General features: G+C 37.7%; 1 protein-coding gene and 2 long non-coding RNA genes across 9 annotated transcripts in view; all 3 read left to right on the top strand.

Moving 5' to 3' along the window:
• Positions 1-22,746, top strand: part of LOC309475731 — an 82,420-nt gene that overhangs the window by 52,999 nt on the left and 6,675 nt on the right. The gene's annotated exons all lie outside the window — the stretch shown is intronic.
• Positions 4,151-7,427, top strand: LOC309475699. 2 transcript variants are annotated; one of them, XR_014197786.1, is made up of 3 exons: positions 4,151-4,959; positions 5,688-5,775; positions 6,251-7,427. It is a non-coding gene; the product is annotated as an uncharacterized lncRNA (long non-coding RNA). The 2 variants fall into 2 exon arrangements; XR_014197787.1 differs by having other exon boundaries at positions 4,151-4,955.
• LOC309475057 (uncharacterized protein) lies at positions 12,000-21,020 on the top strand. 6 transcript variants are annotated; one of them, XM_082137663.1, is made up of 3 exons: positions 12,000-15,078; positions 17,249-17,462; positions 19,653-21,020. In XM_082137663.1, the coding sequence occupies exons 2-3, from the start codon at positions 17,408-17,410 to the stop codon at positions 20,537-20,539; spliced, it is 942 nt and encodes a 313-aa protein (XP_081993789.1). In that variant the 5' UTR covers positions 12,000-15,078; positions 17,249-17,407; the 3' UTR covers positions 20,540-21,020. The 6 variants fall into 6 exon arrangements, with proteins under 6 accessions (XP_081993789.1, XP_081993790.1, XP_081993792.1 ...); XM_082137664.1 differs by having other exon boundaries at positions 12,000-13,843; positions 15,001-17,462; XM_082137666.1 differs by having other exon boundaries at positions 12,000-13,843; positions 15,017-17,462.

Here is a 22,746-nt window from a genome sequence, read left to right on the forward strand (position 1 = left end):
CGTTATTACGAGAAAAAGATGTCGTTAAAACGACATAAGATCTCGTTATTACGAGAAAAGATGTCGTTAAAACGACATGACGGTACGTTCACACGGGGCGTCAGCGTCAACGCTTGACGGAAGGCGTGGCTGAAGTTTGGCACTGACGCCATGGTCATAGCAGCGTCAGCCAATGATTTATCCTCAGTTTGCTGCTCTTGAACAGGATGAACGTGATGAACGTGATTGGCTGCCGCCTGGCTACTGTATTTGCATAGAGCGATCCTGATTGGCTGACGCTTCCGTCTGCGGCGCTTCACTGGCGTTGCTCGCGGCAGAAGTTGAAAAATTCTCAACTTCTGCCGCGAGCAACGCCAGTGAAGCGCCGCCGACGGATCCACAATTCTTTTCGGCAACGCTTGACGTCACCCATTCAAAGTCAATGGGAAGCGTTGACGCTGACGCCCCGTGTGAACGTACCGTAAGATCTCGTTATTACGACATAATTGAGGGGAAAAATAATATGTATGTGGCAGCAATGCGTCACCGTATGTAAGTCCCATCGTGGCGTAGTCTGCTAATTGTCTGAGCCTAAGCCCTGTTAGTTGTATCCAACCTGCCAGATTTAGATTAGTTTGTGTGTTTTATAGTTCAATAAAGTCTTGGTTGACTTTACATACGAGTGTCTTGGACTTTGTGCTTACAAGTTGCCTTAAACTGTTGATCTTGTTACCTTGCTCGTAATCGGTGATCATAATTTTGGGGATACATTCGGGAAAATATTCTGTCCAGAATTGATAAAATACCCTAATCTCAATTTACCGGTGGACGAATAGTTGATAGTGTTAAATATTAATTCTGAATCATTTGCATATTAATTAGGTTCTTATTCACTGTAGACTAATTCAATCACCCTTTGAGTTATATTCATCATAGTTCCCTTACATCCAGCACTTTTAAGTGTGTTGCTAAATCCACACAAATATAACAATACACTGAGGAATAAAAGCTATCTTTCATATAAATCTGTCCTAACTAGGGAAGTGCCACTGCCATTCTTTGGTGGATCGGGATAGGAATGATCCAAATTCAATCTGTAAGCTATAGCCTACTATTTTTTTTATTTATTTTTTTTTATTGTTAAGCCCCACATAAGGCATACAAACATTATATGGGCCATATATTTTCTTCGTGCTGTAATGAAGTTAAATTAGTCTGGCTATCACCAGACCAAGCTCAATCTTTTTAGACTGAACAATTGTCTGGGGAGTCTGCTCTGTATTTCTACTGCACCTGTTTTCACCTCATTGATTATGCTGATGCATTAAAATCACATGTTAACTGCCACTTAAAGCTCCTTTCATTGGTGTCAACAGACTTAAATACTATAATTTGTGATAAAACATGTTTTATTAAAAAAAAAAAAACAGCAACAACAACAAAAAACAGTGAACAAAAACTCTGCTAAATAGGCTAACTAGGTTAAACTGAAATGTACAATATCGATTTTTTCTAACTGAAATTTAAATACATATCCAGAAACTGGTTGACAAATGCAAAAAAGCATTAAATATCATGAGGTGTTTAGCAGGAGTTGATGGGGAGCATGTCGCCAGTTGGAGGACTGTTGGGAATATGGACACAAAAAGTTATCAAGTTTTGGATGGAAGGCCAATGAGGAAGCCCGGAGAATGGGATTAAGTGATTTCAATGTTGCCCCTACTGTGGCTAGGTCAGCAAATCCTCCTTGGCTTTTCCCAATGCCTTTGATTGATATCCAATTGCTTAAAGAAAAGCATAACGATACAAATGGATTCGAAAATTTATGTATACAGCAATACATAGATCAAACTTATTATAGTGCAGTCCAAATATACACTGATGGTTCAAAAGTCCCGGAATTTGGGAAAACAGCAGTAGCGGTATATATTCCACTTTTTAACATTAGAATGTCAAAAAGAACCTCAGATAATATTTCGGTATTAACTGCAGAAATAATAGCAATATGTCTAGCACTTCAGTGGATAGAAGAAATACAACCAACAAGGGCAGTGATTTGTACAGATTCTTTATCAGCTCTAAATAGCTTGAAGTGGAGCATCATCAGCAAGGCAAGACATGATAAACGAAGTAATGCAGAGTCTTTACAGAACAAGACAGTATGGACTTCTGTAAAATCTTGTATGGGTTCCATCGCATATGGGTGTGAAAGGAAACGAGGAGGCTGACAATCTGGCTAAACAGGCATTAAATCATTCACAAATTGACATTGAAGTGGCATTAAGTAAAACAGAAATTAGAGTGATAATAGCGAAACAAATACAGGAAATTTGGCAGAAGGAATGGAATGAAGGAACAAAAGGTAGACATTTTTACTGCATTCAAGAAAAAGTTGGTTCAGAGAGAAGAAGATTCGGAAACAGGAAAGAGGACGTTTTAGTCACAAGAATGCGCATCGGACATTGTTTATTAAATCAATGCTTACAAAGAATTGGTAAACATGAGAATGGAAATTGTGATAAATGTGGGTTAGCTGAAACTGTAGAACATGTGCTTATAGAATGCGAAGCCTATGAAAGAGAGCGGTCCCAGCTAAGACACGCTTTAAGAAATATAGAAATCAATGAGCTGACAATTCCAGTTCTCCAAGTACCAAACAATCAAGAATTTATCATGAGCTATTTATATTTTTAAAGGAAACAGAATTATTTAATAGGATGTAAAACTCCCTTCTGTGTAAACTCATATATGAGTTTTTTTTTTTTTTTTGAATGAGTAGATCTAGCTTAAACTTCCTTTCCAATATGCGTTTCACACTCCATTTCAGTAGGTGGCGGGAATGCACCTTTTAAGTTGGTTTGCCAACCGCCATTAAATCTTAGAAGAAGAAGAACAAGGTTCATGCGCGCATAGATATCATATATAAAGGCTAGATGTCTCGTGCGCACTGCTGGCCAATGGAGGTCGACGTCCGCACGTGGCGGCCATCTTGCGACAGTGTACTCGCTCACTACTTCAATGGTGCATGTACTTTTAAATAACCATAACTTGCTCATTTTTCTACCGATTTTCAAACGGTTTGGTTTGTTATAAACGTCAGAGATGTAGTTATGACACTGCATACATACACTGCATACATATGAAAAATTATAACATACATTTTCAAGCATTCGGAATTATAGCCACGTTAATAACGTTTGTAAGAAACCAAACCGTTTGTAAATCCGTCAAGATTTCAGCGAGATAAGAGGATTTCTGTGCGTGCTGATCATTCACCTTAATGCACAGAGCACTGTCACAAGATGGCCGAACGATGATGCCGGAAGTGACTGCGCCATAAGACATCTAGCGTTTATATATGATATCTATGCATGCGCGTGCGTGCTGCTCAACCGCAAACATAAGCTAGCCGTTTCTCAATATGCGTTCTTGTCTGTACTTGAGTTCTTGTGGACTTGTGAAACGTCATCAGTCGCTGCCCAAGTACTGTTCCAATTCAAAGTTCACATCTAGCCAAGTCCAGTTCAAATCCCCGGATATGTTCTTGATCCGCCCCTTTTACCGAGGATGCATCGAGAGGTGACTTGTGCGGACTTGAGACAGCCAGGTATCCCAGAATGCATCTCATACCAACCAGCAAGCGTCAATAGCGGAGGAGAAACCCCGCGTAATTTAAAAATACTGCTGTTATTGTGTCACGAAATGTAGTTTTAAGAGTATTTCAGGCGAGAATGTAGTTGTTTAAAGCTCAAATCTTTGGTTTATTTATAAAGATAGCGCCTATTTGAAAATTTGATCTGACGTTTTCAGAGGTGTGAGATCCAGGCAATCGGACGCTCGGTGCTCATGTACCCCGCCGACTCGCCGAGAACAGCCTTTCCTCTGTTAGTGCTGCAGTTGACGTTTGCCGCTGGCTCGGATGCCTCTAGTCTAGTGGTTTATCATGAGATATAAATAGTCTTTTGTATATCTAACGGACGATTTATTTATTTATTTATTTTATTTGTCTCATTAATCTATAATTTGTTCCCTGGCAAAACGTTAAGCTGAGGGCAAAGTGAAGTTTCATAGCTTTATCTATTTAACTTTAACGTTGTAGCCTAGAGAGCTGACTTATGTTTGACTGAATTGTTTGCTTTATTATTGTATAGCTTATTAAAGCCTATACCTTTAGGCTACTTATACCTTTATAATGGCTATAATTGATCATTAAAACTGACATTTAACAAAAAAGGTTATGTCATTTTATTTTATATATTTAAAACATAAAATATTGTATTATAGCCTATGTTGCCTACATTCTCTTCACTGTATGTACATAATATAATAAAATGACAACCCTGTCTCTTCTTTCTAAATGTTAGTTTTAATGATCAATGTTATAATGTTTTTTATTTATCATATTTTTAAAATGAAAACAAAAAGAATCAGGGTTGTGCTTTATATTTCGTGTTGTTATAAATATGCAGTGAAGATAATCAATTGCGTTGCCACATTACCACATTTGTGTGGCCATTATGTTTAAGAATTTTTTTAATGAAAATGAAAAGAGGCAGAGTGGTGGTTTATAACATATTTTTTTTTATTTGTAGCCAATATACATAAAGAGATGTATATGCCAGAGCGAGCTGAGTGACGTTATCAAGTACACCGCTGTTCCATTTCAGAATTATCGGACTTGCGTCCTCCCGTCCTCGGCAGTTCGTTCTCCTGAGTCGAACTTGTTAAGTCCGAACTACCAAGGTCTCATGTCCGAACTTTGCGTACTTGGTATTGAGAAACGGCTGCTGTGTCCCAAAGTGAAGGCTGCATCCTTCGAAGGCCGTATTTGAAGGCCGGATGGCCGTATTTGAAGGCCGATTGTGTCACCACGGCGCGACGAAGGACGTCCCAATTCAAAGGCTGCATCCTTGGAAGGTCGCATTTGAAGGCCGATTGCGTCACCGCGGCTGCGTTCCAAACCGCATACTCAATGAGTAGGTACTCAATTTCAATAAGTACTTACTTAACGAGCGATAAAAGAGTTGGGACTTTTTTTAGCCAGATCTCGTTGAGTATGAATGCGAACCGGACATCTGCCATGTTGACGTTATCATGTGACCTACGACGCGTTATCACCGGTTATCACAAGCACAACAACTTAAAAGATCTGAACGACACGTTTAATTAATCTATCTGTAAATATCTTGATATTGATTAAACTTGCTCATGTTGTGGTCTTTTTGAAGAAACTGCTGCCCATTTATTTTGTGAGTACATTTAGGGTTGATTTAAGTTCTTATATTTAACCCTACCCTACTAATGTGACCCACCGTTTTATCCTTAACGATATTTATTTTTATAATGAAATCCCAAAATTGTCATCTCTTGAATATGTTTATTTTATATCCAAACATTTTCATCCATAAGCAAAAGTGGCTTACTGCTTTGTTTTCCTCTTTTTCTTGTTAAATTTAACTCTCGTTTAATCCCTCAGGCTTATAAATAACAAAAAATGAATTTTTTAAATGTATTATATAATTAATTAAGAAAATATATATTAAGATATTCAACCTTATAGGTTCTTTTTTCCTGCGTATAAAATCTCATATTATGTTTGCAAACCCATGATATATATATATATATATATATATATATATATATATATATATATACATACCTCATAACATCAGTAACTGGACAGCCCTACCTAGAATGGTTTTCCTCAGCGTTTGTAATGTCTGCACAAAGGAGACGTTGGGCAGCTGTGCGAAGATTCGCCTTTGGAGAAAACTGTTGATTTTATACTCGAAAAATGTAAGTATCATTATTAAAAATTAATTTTACCCCAGAATGAATTGCATTGCTATCCCACCCCAAAACATACAATAATAACAACTTGTGCTGACCAATGAATTATATTACTTTTTACTGAAAATGATATAATTCAATAAAACAAACAAAATGTAATGTATGTCATTTGAAATAGCTATGCATGAATACACTCTAGATGTGTATATAGTGAACATATCTACATTTTCATTCAAACAATAAATAAAGCATTAATTAAATAATTGTATTTTATTTACTGACAACAATGAGAAATATTACCGTAATAAATTAGTAAAAGAATGAATCAAAGTCACCATCACACAATAAACAAATGCATATTTATGTTTCGAATGATTTGTTTGAATAATCTGTAAATGACCAAACCGAAATAAATGAAAATGAAAATATACAAGTCAACACATGAAACAAAGCTTTATTCAAACTACAATCATATATGTAGGCTACAGGCGCTGAACCCCTCATCCTTCTGCCGTCTCAACACAGCGGTTCCCATTCTGCGGCTTTATTCTGATGAATCAGCTGACCGCCAGAGGTGAGCCGTGCCTTCGTGCCTGAGGTTGTTGCGTGATGTGTTGTGCTTCACAATCTGAGGCAATAAGGGCAGGTGGAGTGATGGTGGGTCTTGTAAGGGCAGGAGGAGTGATGGAGGGTCTCATAAGGGCTGGTGGAGTGATGGAGGGTCTCATAAGGGCTGGTGGAGTGATGGAGGGACTCGTCCATGGCACCATCTCCACAATTTCAGTTCTGGGCTCCTCGTCCTCAGTGCTCACCCCAGCCTGCTGACATTTCAGGTCCTACAAAAATGCACAAACATAACACTAAAGCAGTCATTTTAACAGCACAATGTCATTTGATTTCAGTATTATTTAGAAGACAAAAACGCTTTTTTCCACAAATGCCGCCATCATCTTTCCTTGCAGGTCCTGCTCCACCACAGAAGATCTGCAGCAAATGCACAGAAATCAAGAATCAGAAAAGTGCTGTAATAGCTCTGTTTGAAATTACAATAATAAAAAAAAAACTACAAATTAAGATTTAAATATTTATTCATTTCTGTAATGTCACAAAGCCTTTGATGGCAGCATTCAGCTTCATGAGCCACTCTCCACCGGATAAACACACATCTGTTCATCTGTCCCTGTAACATCCAGACAAGATTCACATTACCTCTGTGATTTATGAACTCAACACTACATTTACATGTTGAGGTTGTTTTAACTTTTTATCCAACAATGTTCCTCAATTTATCAACAGTAATGGACAAATAAAATAGATAACTTATGTTTAGTTACTTTATAGATTTGTTCTACATAATAGCAGACATACATCACTCAGATGCCTATTTCATATCTATTAGACGTAGTAATCTGCAATTCTTATAGAAGATTTTCTTGCCAGATATTAAATAGACATTTAGTAATTGTATTTAAGATGTATACGGTTTAAAATGTATGCAAATCCACTTTGGAGACGTATGTGTCCTTACTGGAGCTCCTCTGTTAGCTACATAATAAAATGTGATTTACAGCAAAATCACAAATATATAGCGTCTTTATACCTTCAACAATTCAACAGTTTACTGTACAGTAGTTCAACACATGCGATCATTTGATTTGTAATACTCACATTTGAGTCTCGTCCGTCATCCTTTCCGTCACGTTCGAGTATGACCTATCCTTAGGCTTGTTTGAGATGAGCAAAATCTGCGCAGAACCGATCACCGGTGATCAGCGCGAGATGCATGCCGGTTAGAAATGTGTCCGAGTGCGGTCCGCCTTGCTCTGATGTCATGCTGACGTATGTCAAAAATCTCTCGCGAGCGCAAGGCGCATGTGTCGGATTCTGCAGTCGAGCGCAGTTGCTCTCCACCGACTGCGCTGATCAAAAGCACGATGGGAAACGACTTGCTGACGACACAGCTTAATGCTCATTGGTTTAAACAACTGTGATGTATTGTTCTCTTTTAAAATGTTTGATTTTAAAACTCTAATATCAGGTTTTATGTGTATATGTTATGTGTGAATAGTCCCAAACTATCTGACAGTGCAATCTCTTTGGGTTATGCAATTTAATTTTTATAAAAATTTAATAAATAAAAACACATAAGTCTGTATTAAAGAAAAAAATATTGATAAACATGCATTTGGAATGGAATTAAATAACAAGTACTTTGGGTGTCTTGTTCATTTTATTTATTTTCATATAAAAGCAACATAAATTGAATTACATCCAGTTTATTAGCAACACTGTGCACGAGCGTAAATCCCGCGATATCCATCTTTGATCTCGCAGGTGTCAGATCCACTACGAGAAGAGAGATCTGTCCGGCTTGCCTGCGCTTTTTTTCACTCCTTCGCTCACTGCAGCCGCCTACTCTCGCATACATTTCAGGCGAGGCAAGGCGCATCTCAAACAAGCCTATTCTTCTTCTTTTTTATGACGTATCCTCTCGCGTGGCCTCCTGGGATAGAAGAGTATCCATCGGTTGAGCACTCAAAAATCTGGGCGGAAGCAATAATTAGTACGTCACCCAGGTAATTCTCGCCTACTCTTTTGGATTCATACATACTTTTTCGCTCGCCTACTCTTTTTCCCATACTAAATAGTAGGGAAGTATGCGGTTTGGAACGCAGCCCGCGGCTCCATGAAGGCTGTCCCAATTCAATTCTCCATCCTTCGAAGGCCGTATTCGAAGCATAGACAGTAAAAGAAATGGACACAGCGACCCCATTGGATTCAACGGAGACAAAGTGAAGCCAATTAGAAACTCTTACTTCCTGGGGGTCGAGCGTACTGCGCAGACTCAAACTGAGCTCGACGACGTAGATGTGACGTGAGCAAACCGTCTGTCTTCTAGTAGCTGTGCCAAGAGAAATCTGAATCATTCCCTTCCGAGACTTGCAGAGACGGTGAGTGTGAGTAGGAGCTGTCCATGAGCTAGGAGCAGGAGAAACTTTTAGTAGGTGTTTTGATTAATTACTTTGTCATTTTGCCTCCACGTCCTCCCGATTGCCCGCGAGCTTCTCCTCCTGTCCATACGGTAATTTTCTACTGTGCGACAGAGAGTCGCGTGGCTATGACGCAATCGTTAGCCTATTTTTACAAAAATTGCTTCTACGGGGCCATAACGTAAGCTACAAGGTAATGGAGCCTTTTATACATTTTCGTGTTTCTTTAGAAATAAATAATGGACAAATGGAGTCTTTAAACGCCTCAGATGTGAAGTTATTCGCTGTCAAAGTGACGCCAAAATGAATGGGAGTCAATGGGATGCTAACAGCAGGTGGGGGTCCGCTAGCCAATGGCGGCGCCCGGGGGTACCTTCAAAATAATAGAAATCCATGCCCCCCTGATTCGAAGGCCGGTTGCGTCATCGCGCCGCGACGAAGGCTTCCCTGATTCAAAAGCGACGCCAAATGCACCCTTCGTTTCCCCTTGAAAAATAGGATACATAAATGGACACTTAGCGGCCTATTCTACCCCATAAGCAGTATTGTGCCTGAACGCGTTCATTGAACGATAGTTCATGAACTCGTATTTTGGGTGAACGTGAACTGAACGTATACCGTATTACTGCCTGATGAACGTTACTGTGAACTCGTTCATTCTGGTGTCTGTGAACGCACGCTCTCTCAGTTTAACTTCGTTCAATAGGATGCCAGATTTCTATAGAGCCTTCCAGGCGAAAACCCACCTAAACCGGCCTTAATATGTAGCGGAAAAAACACGCAATCTGGCAACACAAGCCACCAGTGTCGCACCGCCGCGTTGTTCGATCTCGTTCATCAAAATGAACAAATCTTTTTTCGAGTCATTTCGTTCATTTAAGGGGCTTTAAATGTTATACTATTAACTGGCAAATTCCCCGAACACATCCACCTACGCAATCTTGATCAATTAGAAATTATTATAATGCAGTCAAAAATCGTTTACAGGGAACATAAATAATTAGGCTACTTTACCTCGAGTCTTTCGTTTATTTGTCACGTGACAGACGCAATGAATGGATCGTTCATGAACGACTCATCACTTAGGATACAAATCAAATCAAAACGGAAAGCAGCAAGGAGGCGTCGTATGATCATTTAAACGAGTTTTATGACAAGGTCGGTGAGGATGGGAAAAATCTGACGCATAGCTTCAGTGTTAAAACTGATCAAATAATTGTCTGTGGTTCTATATGGGCTGTGGCAATCATTTTGAAAAATAATATCTCGCAGTAACATGGACAAAAAGAACTATGAACTAGTTCATTTTTGGAACTGTGAACTTAGTTCAAAATTTTGAGTATATGAACTATGAACTGAACTAGTTCATTTTAAAATTTGTGAACTTAACTTTGAACTAGTTCATGTAGAAAGTGAACTTTCCCAACACTGCCCATAAGTCATTGCGCGCCGTTGACGACAGCATTTATTTATTTATTTTTAAAGGCGGCCGAGACTAGAGATCGGTGGTGGACAGCAAATTCACATTTAAATGTAAGTATTATGTTTTCATTTACTCAAATAGCTAGCGAAACCAGAGTTAAAGTTTCTTATAAACTTCTTCTTAATTCCTTCGTCACCATTGCGTGGTTTCATTTATCAGGTAGTTTTAGGCAAAACTTGTGGTAATAATTTAGTTTAACGACCTATTTGTAATATTTGCACTTGTGTATTATAAGAAATATCACTCACCCAGTAAAGCCCAAAACAATAAGAAAAGCAGTAGATAAGGCAATGGGATTTCACTTTTATGTGTTTTTGTAGTGCTGCCATGAAAGCTATGTGGTTTTAACCAAATTTTAGTATACAGAAATATGATTTCTTAAGTATTTTGTATGCATGTCTTGATGTGTCATATTTTGCAGTGTTAACAATGCACTTAAGATTGCTCCCTTGTGTTAAGTACCCTTTTCTGCTTTTTTAGAACAATTCAGGAAAAAATGGGTTTATATATATATATATATATATAAAGAAAAGTAATACACACATCTTGGCTAAAAATGTATTGTCCTGTTGTTGTTAACAAGCCATGGTTCATTTGCTCTGCCTTTAGGATTGCAAGTGTCCTGGGACAGGTGAGGGTGTGAGTGGGAAACCCACTGATGAAACTTGGCCCTGGTTTGTCCTCATGAATGAGGTGTTGGGACAGAGGCATTGCACCAACCCCGCTGTCCTCATTGCCTCAATCCCTGAGGACAGACCAGGGCCGAGTTCAGTAGTGGGTACCCACGGTGAGGAGGAGCCAGGGGCAGCAGCACCAGCACCACCAGTAGCACCAGCACCAGCACCAGCACAAAGGCGGCGAGACAGGACGAGTTTTTGGACATGATCAGAGAAGAAATGCAACTACAGAGGGAGGCAGAGGCGAGGAAAGCACAGGAAAGAAGGGAGAGGATGGACAGGCTGTTTTCTCTTCTTGAAAGAATGATTGAAAAATATATACATTTTCTACATATTCTTGTTTAACTTTTTTCACTTTTATTTTTTAAAAGAAAAATTATGTACATTTATTTTTATGCAACTTTAATTGTGTAAATAAAAGAGAATGAATTGTTCTGGACATTGTTTATTTTTGTAATGACAGTAATACTTTCTGCATGAAACAAATTCTATACCTTTTTATTTTTTCAAATAAAATTGGTAAATGAAAATCATTTGTTCTATAGGCTACATTAAAGGGACATTAAGTAGGAATTTCCCCCATCTAGTGGTGAAACTGTATTTTGCATTCAAACGAATAATGCTCTCCAGCGCCTCACTTTTTCAAATGCGCGTTGCATCTACGGTAGACGTTATGTACCAAAAAGCTATGACAGGATGTCTTATAATAGCACTTCGAGTTTTCCTTCGGGTGAACAGGTTTGTTATTTAAAACAAACTGAAACTTGAATCAACGAAAAAAAGAATGTTACAGTATAAATTACTGACTGTGAAAAACATTAACTATGGTAGTTAGTAGTAATGCCGCCTTTATTCGTTATATTTTTGAAGTACGTGCATTGTTAGATATCATCATCATCCGTGCCTTCTCTAACGTTACTTTACTCAGTAGCTGCTATTCATCAAAGAGCCTGTTTAACTTAGGCCTACTATGAATAGAATAGATAAATAGATATAACTATAAATGTTCTACTATCTATATAATAAAGTTCACAACCAAGCAATGAAAAATAAGCTTGTAATTAAGACCGTAACATTGACTTACCTGTCGAGAAGAAAGCAGGCAACTTCAGCATCTCTTTTGAAAGCTTTCTCCTTCATTAGCGATCCCGACATTACCCTTGTTTTTGTAATCTCCGGTCACGTTTCCTTTTACGGTCTATTTTGGACTTTTTCGATGACGAGGACTCCTTATCCTGTGACTCATATGTATGTATGAATGAACGGTGTATAAATAATCGTGCAGTGTGCATCCTTTTAAACTTGCCGCGGCAGTGACAAGCGCCTCTCAACTGCTCTGCTCCTCCGCTTCTGCTGGCTTCAGTCACGTGACGCTGGCTCTGAACGAAACGCGTTGTGGAAACGCGTTGGCCTAGTACTTTTTGTCCCTCTCTGCTATTATAGTTTTTCAAGATGGCGGAACTACATGGAAGCCTCCGTGGACCTACCCGTCCCATGTATATAAAGATAATAAATTCTTCGTTTACGAGGATTAGTCTGATCATTGGCATAGGTATTTGTACACCATTGAGGGCATATTTATGAATAAAAATATTGATTTTAGATAGGCCTAATAAAATACCTAAAAAGCTACTTATTGTCCCTTTAAAGTACTTTTTCCAACTATTTACAAAATACGTTAAACATATCAAAATCAACATAAACATTTAATTTTACAATACATAAAATAAGAAAAAAATGATGTAGACTCTATTGAGCTGAGCTGCTGGACCGGGATGGGCTGCCCCTGGTAATGCCTCCTGCTGGTGGGACATCATCTGGGATGGTCTCCAGAGTGTTTAAGTGCATATTTCCACTATCCACTAAGTTGTCTACCAACAGGTTTGCAGGGCTGATTCAATCGACGGCTTTCTGAAAAAAGTACTTTTAATACTGCATTTATATTAGGCTACTGCATTACTGCGTAGGCTATGTTGCATTTTACTTCTGTATATTTTCAATATACAGTAATATCTGGTTGTTACATTATATACTTTTGTGTAGTTTAATGTAATCATATTGTGATGTGAGGGAAAACAGTACTTCAGTAGGTTACTTCACATTTGTAAGTGAATACTTAACGAAATATGCAGTTCCGAAAATGAAAGTAACAAAATGTAGGCTTATTGTCACAATATTAACAAATTGTTGCTAACTACAGCAGCGTCCCATATCAAAGGGCGCATCTGAAGCGTTCGGACCGGTCTAGCCTACGGAGGATTGTTCTTGTCGCCTGGCAACCGTGACAGCTGCAGATGACGAGCGCGAGAAATACTGGACTTTTTATATTCAATTGGGTTTTATATTCAAACAGGGCTAAACCGAAAATACATGATCCGGCAGCGCCGGGGCTAAAAATCCTCACCATGTCCTCCAGTAAAATATAAAACATAAAAATGACAATAGCCAATTCTTGCTCCATAGCTGTTTACTCAATTATCAAAATGAATGATCAGGATGGCAGCTGTCCTCTCGCACCGTTGCTTGGCGCCAGAGTGGTGATCGGGAACACCTGGTTGCACAATTAGGAAATAGGAAGGCTACATGGTGCGTCCTTCAGAGGACGCATAGGCTGCATCCTTGAAGTCTGCGTCCTTCAAAGGATGCAGCCTTCAACATTGGGACACAGCTATAAAGTTTTTTGTTGTTGTTGTTGCTTATTGTTTTTTAGTTGCTTATTGTTTTTTAGTGCTTCACACTCCAGTCCAGTTGGTGGCGGTAATGCACCGAAAGTTGGTTTGCCAACCGCCATAAAACACCAAACGAAGAAGAAGAAGAACCGCAAACATTAGCGAGCACGCCGGAGTTATGTTTGGGACCATTTTACACCTTCATCATGACTATAAGTTTGCGTGTGCATTCGCAGCCTTTTGTTTTGTGCAAATGTAAGTTGTAATGTTGTGTTTATTTTGTGTAGGCCTAACGTATCTATATCTGATTTATCACATATAACAATAGGTTATTGTAATAAAATATTGTGAATTATTTGGGTTTAGTTGCCATAGTCGCGTTGCTCCAGAAATAGCGCGTCCACAACATGAGTCATTCTGAATGGCACAGTTAAAGTTCACTTGTGCATTCGCTTCATTTTGTGCAGATACAATTTATAATATTATGTTTATATTAGGGATGCACCGAAATGAAAATTCTTGGCCGAAACCGAAAACCGAAAAAGAGGAAACTAAAACGCCGAAAACCGAAACACCGAAATAAATTATGCCAATTATTAGTACCATTGCATTTATGGCTATGCCTGTGTACTAACTTTACTATAATCAAGGCATTGCATAAATTAATATTAAAGTTTCAAAGAATAAATCAATTAAAATTTTATGCAAATATTTATTTAGCACATTGCAAAGTATAAAATTAAATGTTTAACTTGACCCCACTCATGTGTACATTAAATAATAATGTAAAAGCCTACTGGCCTGCAGAAAGGTTTAAAAATGAAATGTTCTCTCATAAAAACAAAGTGCATTTAGGTCAATACTGCCATAGCCCATAATAATATCTGCAGCTATATGCTCATGGACGTGAGTTGCAAAAACCATAAACAGCTAAGGTAAACGCACACACCTCTGATAAATGACGGCTGCTCTGCACACACACGCAAGGTCTCTCGCTCCCTCTCTCTGCCGCGCGCTACGTCTGCGCGCTCATGCTCGCTCGCGATTCCGGGAGATTTAAACTAATTTGCGGGCATCAGGGAGTCGCTATCAATACGCGGGAGACTCCCGGAACTTCCGGAAGACTTGGGATGTCTGTGTTTTGAAAATCGCTGTCCGTGGGTCACTCTCAGATATATTGAAATACGTCCACACCGCAGATATGTTGCTTCAGACAAGCACGTGCAGGTCGCGGTATCTGCTGTTTGCGTCATCACAACATTTCGGCCGTATTGTTTCGGTGATAAAAGTCTTTCGGCCGATAACCGAAAATGCTCTTTTGGGCCATTTTCGGCGAAAATTTTCGGTGGCCGAATATTCGGTGCATCCCTAGTTTATATGTTTATATTTTGTATCTGATCAATCTCATAAAGGATACGTTTCTTTGAGTTAAATAATGCGATCCAGATTAACGGCATTCATTTCACGCGCAGCTCAAACAGCAATGCAAGGTGAGCAACATCTCATTCATTTGGTGAGGAACATAACAGTTAGCGTTTTGTGCAGTATATTTGTTTCAGGACAGGTAGCCTATATCTTCATTTGACTGTTCTAATACGCCCTCTAATTTTACTGTCATCTTCCTCAGGGATGATTTCAATTGTGTTCAGTTCTATATAAGTTTCCTGGTCTAGTAATCTTACTATTACCTTTCTCAGACCAAGGGGGATTATAAGTGCTGCTGCTGTTCAAGTTTTTCATATGTAGTTTACCAGAATAGATTATTATATGTAGGCATAATAGGCTAAGCCTACCCATATAGATTTTTATTTAAAACTTATTTTATGTTGCTTAATGTTTCACATGCAACAGGTGAGCCAGTGCACAATTTTTTTTAATGTATTTTAATTTTCTGTGCATAATTTATTTTTTTAAACTACATAAATTCCATCTGTACCATATCCCAGCTGTTACAATAAAACATAAATTGAGCAATATAACATGCATTTTTATTCAATATATAAGCAATATTTTGCTTTTTATGTTAAAGACACTATTGATACCGTGAGAATTTGACATTATCAGTTAATCGTTAATCGATCGATAAGGTCAGTCAACTAATGATTAATGAATTAATCGATAATTTGCATCCCTAGTAGTTTGTCTGTATCAGACTAGCAGTATAAGCTAGATCAACATTAGAATAACATACAGATCATATTCTAACATTTTATCATTGTTGAACTATATATCATTGATTAGTTTTATGTAAATGTGCTCACCTGACCGCAGTGCATGTAGCGGTCGAAGTCTCGGACGTGGAGCTCTTGTTTATATACTGTCTATATACTGTGTACTGAGCTTTCGGCATCTCGAAAACACCGCACTGATATTGATTCTCGTTTTAGTTCTCCTTTTTTATCCAAAGTCTGCTTGCCATGGTCCAATGTTTGAACGAAACAACAACAGCGTGCAAATAGACATTGTGTTGTCCACGTGTCGCCTTGGTTACTATCAAAGGCTATTATTATGTGTACTATTACCAGAGAATGTCTAATATGGCGAGAAGTTTCACTCTCACTACACTTCCGGCTTCTGAACTGGTTGCAGTTCCACTCTGATTCCATATGAGGGCGCTCACAGGACGAGTGCAGAATGAATGGAGGTCAATGGCGGTATACCCCTCAAAATCCACTTTTCTCAGGATATAATTTTTTGTCTAGTAATTTGAATGTTGTATTCGAAAGGAGATGCAAAGAAATTACACATTGCTGGGTGTTAGATTTTTTAGAGTCACTTATTTGCTTTAAAAAGTCTTTCAAAATGTCAATGACGTCAGAATGCTGGCGTCATTAGCAGAATGCTAGCGTGTTATGGGCAACAACAACTCAACCTGTAAGAAATCAAAACGACATAAGTACTCGTTCATTCAACTTTCGACCTAAAACCCATGTTGAACTTGCAAAATCTACAATCAGATCTGAGATTTCTCAATGGCAATCGGGTGAAAGAGACAAATTTAGCCGTCTAGCCCCATTGACTCCCATTCATTTTGCACTCATGGCGAGCGCCCCCAGTGGAACTCTGGTGGTACTACAACCAAAATTCGGTACAATAGGGCTTAATAGGGAGTGGGCAGGCTCTCCGTAGACGGGCTCTGCTATTACTATGGCAGCACGAGTGGAAACCAGGGACAACGCGGATATGACGCCATTGACGGCGACAAAACGGAAATAAAGAAACGGGACGTGTCTTCGAATTAAATTACAAATTTCTCCTGGTTTAAAAGTTGTTGGAAACAGTCGGGATAATGTACACAACTAAAAAAAAAATATAACATAGTTATAGTGATTTTTGCTATTTTTAAAGCAAAAAAGTTACATATTGTGCCTTGAAGTGTTATATGTTCTGTACATTTATTTCTGAATTGGTTTATTCTTACATTTATTCTTACTTTTTCTGTGAATTATTTTAATTCTGATTATGTATAATATTTTTTCTATATCACTTTGTCCATTATGTCTATGTTGAAGATAAAATAATGTTAAAACAGAATTAATTAAACAAATTCAGTAACTTTACATTTTTCTGAATGGATAAATAAATATGGTACATAAATGCTTATAATGTGTGAATGAGTAAAAATTTCCATTTTACTTCTGATTTTATTTTCGGTTTCAGGTCTGCTCCACCTACCACCTTCAGTGAAGCTCCTCCCACAACAATTCGCCAAGAAATGCTGGAATAGTCTACAATAGTAGTCTAGAAATGTAGACTAGAAATGCTGGAATAGTCTACAGTCTACAAGCGAAGAAGAGTTTGTGAAAGAACAGTGAGAACATGAGTGATCCAGAATCCTGCGAAATCAAATCTGAAGATACTGAAGAACAAAGAGGTTGGTTTTTATTCTTGATTTTTTGTTTAGTGGTTGTGGGATGAAATAACAGTAGCAAATAATATAACTAGGTACAAAATAGAGCCTCAAAGTTAAATCTATTTTCTATCTTTTTTGTTTTCAACAATGAAATTGGCTTTTATGAGGGAAATTATATACGAGCTGTTTATTTACATTTCTTTTATTTCTGGTTCAGAATTTTTTGCAACAGTGTTTGTAAAATATTTTCAACCCTGGCCAATCAGAGAACAAGGAGGGGCTTTGTAGAAAGTATTGGCATAGAAGAGCTACAATAATGTACAGTTTAATCACATTGCTCATAAATCCCTTGTGGAGAGGGAATTGCTGGGTCTAACATTATTATGAAATATCATATAGCCAGCACTAGTCAGTAATGAAGGTTAGTGGATGCAGTGAGTCAGCTCCTACGTGAGTCAACTCGTTTACAGAGATTTCCTGATCTCATCAGCATAACAGTGTCATTCACATGCATAAATGCTAATCCAGTCAGCCTGACAATATCACCCATACCTTCACATCATCATCATAGCTTAACTTGGGACAATGACACTGTTTTGCATACAGGAGGTGCATACAGACAAAAGGTAGCCTGGGAAAACCCAGACAAACTTCCTGCAAATTTAGATTTGCTCTGCAAGTAGTCTGGCAAAAAGCCCATTCAAGCCGATTTCTAATCCGTCCAAATCGAGGCACCAATCAGAAACGTTGAAGCGGGCTTTACACGATGACGATCGCTCTGATTGGTTTTAGGTCTATCCAATTGCGCCCAGAGGCATTTGAGTGACGTCCGTTGGTGAAGCGCACCAACTTTTAAATGCATTATTAGATTCAAATTGCAAACACATGAGGACAGTCTCCATGAAAGACCCACTGGCAGATGAACGTGCTACTAAATTTCTCTATGAAACGGTAGGAAATGAAATTGGATTTAATGGAGGATTTTAACTGTGACAAGATGATTGACAGGGCAGTTTACATGACACGCGACAGATCCGTCCGCTAAAGATGACGAAGTAGTATGTCCCAAAGCTTGCCTACTTTTTTGCTACACATTCAAAAGTAAATACCTTTTCTTCACAAAAAGAGTACATACTTTTATGGCGTAGTGTAACTTAGGCGAATTGGGACGCAGCATATGGCTTTACACGATGACGATCTGATTGGTTTTAGGTCTATCCAATTGTGCCCAGAGGCATTTGAGGGACGTCCGTTGGTGACACCCCTTTGGAAATGAGTTATTAATGAAGCTTTGCCAGACCATAATTCAGTTACTACTGAGAATGGTCTGGTTTTAACCAGGCTAGACAAAAGGTTAATGTCAGACACCTGGGTTGAATCTATTCATCTATGCCTCAATGTAAAACACAAGGTACAGAGCTTTCTCAGTTTATATACTATTGTATTGGAGCCTAATTTAAACATAATACATTTGTAATACAACAATGCATAACATTTGACAAAGAACGCTATGCAAACATATTAGTTTTATATCATTTGAAACTGCTACAGCAGTGGGGAAGATGCATGTGCATTAATTTGCATTATTTAAATGTTTTGTATTTTTCCTAAAACCCACACCATAGAGATATTGATGTGGTCATGTCTGCATGCAAGCATTTCAGCGAGCTTAAACATATCATCCTTTTACAGCAGATTTAGTTCACAAACCAATATGATTTTCATTTACTCTTAAAGGTATGGCGGAGGATTTTTTTTACTTCCGGGTGGATCACCTATACTATTGGTCCTCCTAATTGTCAATCATTCTGGTGAATCAATCAAACTTATTCAAAAGTGGAGAGGGCAGGTCTTATCTAAAATTCGGAAAGATCCTCCACTATACCTTTAACAGAATCATTGAAAAGAATCAGTTTATTCACGAGTATCAGATTATGTGAAAAATTCTTCAGTTCAAAATACAGAAAAATTATACATTAAGAAATGTAGTATGATATTGTGCTTTGGAATGTAGTAAAGTAAAAATTCCTCAGAATAAAAATACTTAAATATTTGAATTTCTATTACACCCAATGAACAAAATAATGAACTTTTGAAGTAGCATTATATTACCCCTTTAAAAAAAATCAAGGCAGTCATAATTTTGCATATAAGTTGTCTTATCTCTTCGCATTTCTTTGATGAATAAAACTTTTTTAAATTTCATTTTAGACCTGATGGAGGAAATTAAGGAGAGTGAAGAACTGAGTGAAGCGGAGGAGAAACATCATATCAAAACTGAAGGAAAATCGTTGAGTTGCTCACAGACTGAAAGTAAATTTGTACTGAGAAATGCCAGCAACAATTTCACTTGTCCTCACTGTGGAAAAAGCTTCAAATACAAACAAGGTCTTGAACGTCACATGAGAATTCATACTGGTGAGAAGCCGTACTCATGTGATCAGTGCGAGAAGAGTTTCATCGAAAAATGTAACCTTAAGAGACACATGACAGTCCACACTGGAGAAAAGCCGTACTCATGTGATCAGTGTGGGAAGAGTTTCACACAAAAGGGAGTCTTAAATGAACACCTGAAAATCCACACTGGAGAGAAGCTGAAGACATGTGATCAGTGTGGGAAGAGTTTCACACTAAAAACAAACCTTACGAGTCACATGAAAAACCACACTGAAGATAAACCAAACACTTGTCATCAATGTGGGAAGAGTTTTTCACAACTAGGATACCTTAAATACCACATGAGAATCCACACTGGAGAGAAGCCGTACACATGTGATCAGTGCGGGAAGAGTTTCATATTCGCATGTTCATTTAAAGTACATCTGCGTTCTCATTCTGGAGAAAAACCATTTAAGTGTGATCAGTGCAGTAAAAAATTTCTTTCGGCAGGTTCCCTGAATAAGCACATGATCGTTCATTCAGAGGTGAAGCCTCATGTGTGTTCTTTGTGCGGAAAAAGATTTTCATGGCTAAATGGTTTAAAAGAACACCAGAAAAGACACAGTGGTGTGAAGAATTATGTGTGCTATGTTTGTGGAAAGGACTATTTTACAGAGGGTGAACTGAAGCAGCACCAGAAGAGAAGCTGCACACAATAAAGACTCCTTAAGGATCACATGAAAATCCACACCGGAGAGAAGCCGCACACATGCTATCAGTGCTGGAAGAGTTTCAGAAGTGTTCGAGCTTTGAAATTACATCTGTGTTCTCATTCTGGAGAAAGAAAGAAAGAAGCACAAGAAAGTTGATACAAAGGGGAAGCCTTACATGTGTTCTGCATGTGAAAAAAGTTTTACACTACTGACATTTGATAAACTGAAAAAAACTGAGAATTCACATTGGAGAAAAACCTTTCAAGTGTTCACACTGTGACAAAGATATTCAGTTTTTTTTTTCCTATATATCGTCGTCAGCTATGATATAAATTGAATCATTATACATTATGATTTTTGCATTGTCATTTGTTTCCCCAAATGTCTTATGCATATGTGTGACTTTATCTTTTACTCTCTTCTGGAGAAGAGGACACTTTTAAGAGGGACATGTCTTCAATTTTTTATTAAAGTATTCTTCATCGTATCTAGTTACTCTATTTATCTATTTATAATTATATTGAGGATGTAAGAAATGATCATGTAGCTTTGTGACTGGATGCTGCTTTGATTCTCTTCTGCTAGTGTTGCTTTGGACACCTTTAAGTCTATAAAGAGAGAAAGTTTTTCGCCAAGTAATCATTAACTAAACTTGTCACTTATTTTATCAACAGTTTTTCATCGTGGGGTAAAGTCACCTTTATTTATATAACGCTTTTTACAATACTTGAAAAATAGATTGAAAATTATGGAAGGAAAATAATGTTTGTTTCCGATGTACAGCAAACAAAGCTTTTGGATTTACAGCAGAAGAAAATAGTGTCATTGTCCAGCTTAAGTAAGTTCAGTGTTGATTAATTTCTTTTATAAAAAAGTTATTCAGTTCATTTATCTATAGCCACTCTGGAGAAAACAGTGATGTCATTGTCCAGCTCAGTTCAGTTCTCATATAATGGTGTCAATGCAGGGAGATCATTAATATTGTGCAATATTAATAGGCGACAGTGGCAAGGAACCAAAACTCCATAAGGTGACAGAATGGAGAAAAACAATCCATGGGAGAAACAAAGTTTCTTAACAAACATGAAATAAGTATATATACATCACATGGACAATACTATAAATACTGCATATAAAATTGAATAAAAGATTAACATAAGAAACAGTAAATGAGTAAATACTTGAATATGAAATTTGATGGAGATTGATATTCAAAGATTTTTAATTACTAAGGAACAAATCATAAATGAATAACGCTGATAGGAAAAATATTATGAAGGAATTCAGAATAAACATTGACAGTTTGGATGCACAATCCCCTATTAACAATTAGGCAGACATCTATATTGAAGTTTAGAAAAGAACATAAATGAACAAATACCAAAAAAAAAAAAAAAAACTAAAATTAAAAGCATAAATACAGAAAAATACAGATCTGAAACCATTTGTATGTCTGTGTAATTCCCTCAAATTGGGTTTCATTTAATTTATAATACAGACAGTTGTGGTCCTTGATTCTGATTGGTTGGTTAAGCCAATTTGAAGCTTACATAGCACAGTGAACTGCTCAACGGTGAGTGAGTGAAAGTGAGGGCGCTAATGGGTATATCGTCTCCTTTTCTGTTTGTTTGCAGTTGGCAGACAAGCTCGAGGTGCATTTATGCCACCAAAAAAAGGGATAATTAAACGCATTATTCATTCACTCTGAGGTGACTCAGTGATGTTCAATTGTTTTGAAGTGTTTTGGTCTTTATTGTTATTCTGTTTTGTTAACCTGATTGAATCTAATTGTACTGCTGTCATGGCTAGGACACTCCCGTGAAACAGATTTTTAATATCAGAGAGATTATCCTGCTTAAATAAAGGTAGAAAAATAAATACAAATAATAATAATAATATATCTCCCGTTGCTACTTTCAGCCCTAAAGTTGGAAACACCTCAAAAGATTCAAAGTTGTCATCGGATCGCTTGTACATCTGGGAGATGTAAATGCTGCGTTCTTTAATGATACACCTGGAAACAAAGCTGTCGTAATGACAAACCCCCTCACGAAAGAATAGAGTTGTTGGGTTTACAACTGTGACAAGGACTGAGTAACCGGATAAACATTGTATGTGAAGTATGTGAAGTTCACAGCATAAAAAAGAGATTTACACCCCGTCCTGTGATTGTAAGAACATCGACTTAACATTTCCACACTCCAAAATGTGAC

The sequence above is a fragment of the Leuciscus leuciscus genome (assembly GCF_965113295.1).
Source record: "Leuciscus leuciscus genome assembly, chromosome: 15".
NCBI lineage: Eukaryota > Metazoa > Chordata > Actinopteri > Cypriniformes > Leuciscidae > Leuciscus > Leuciscus leuciscus.

Bases quoted from the DNA above. Each gene is read 5' to 3' on its own strand.
- LOC309475057 (XM_082137663.1), top strand. From the start codon at position 17,408: ATGAGTGATCCAGAATCCTGCGAAATCAAATCTGAAGATACTGAAGAA. The intron at 17,463-19,652 runs GTTGGTTTTTAT...ATTTCATTTTAG, and splicing joins AGATACTGAAGAACAAAGAG to ACCTGATGGAGGAAATTAAG.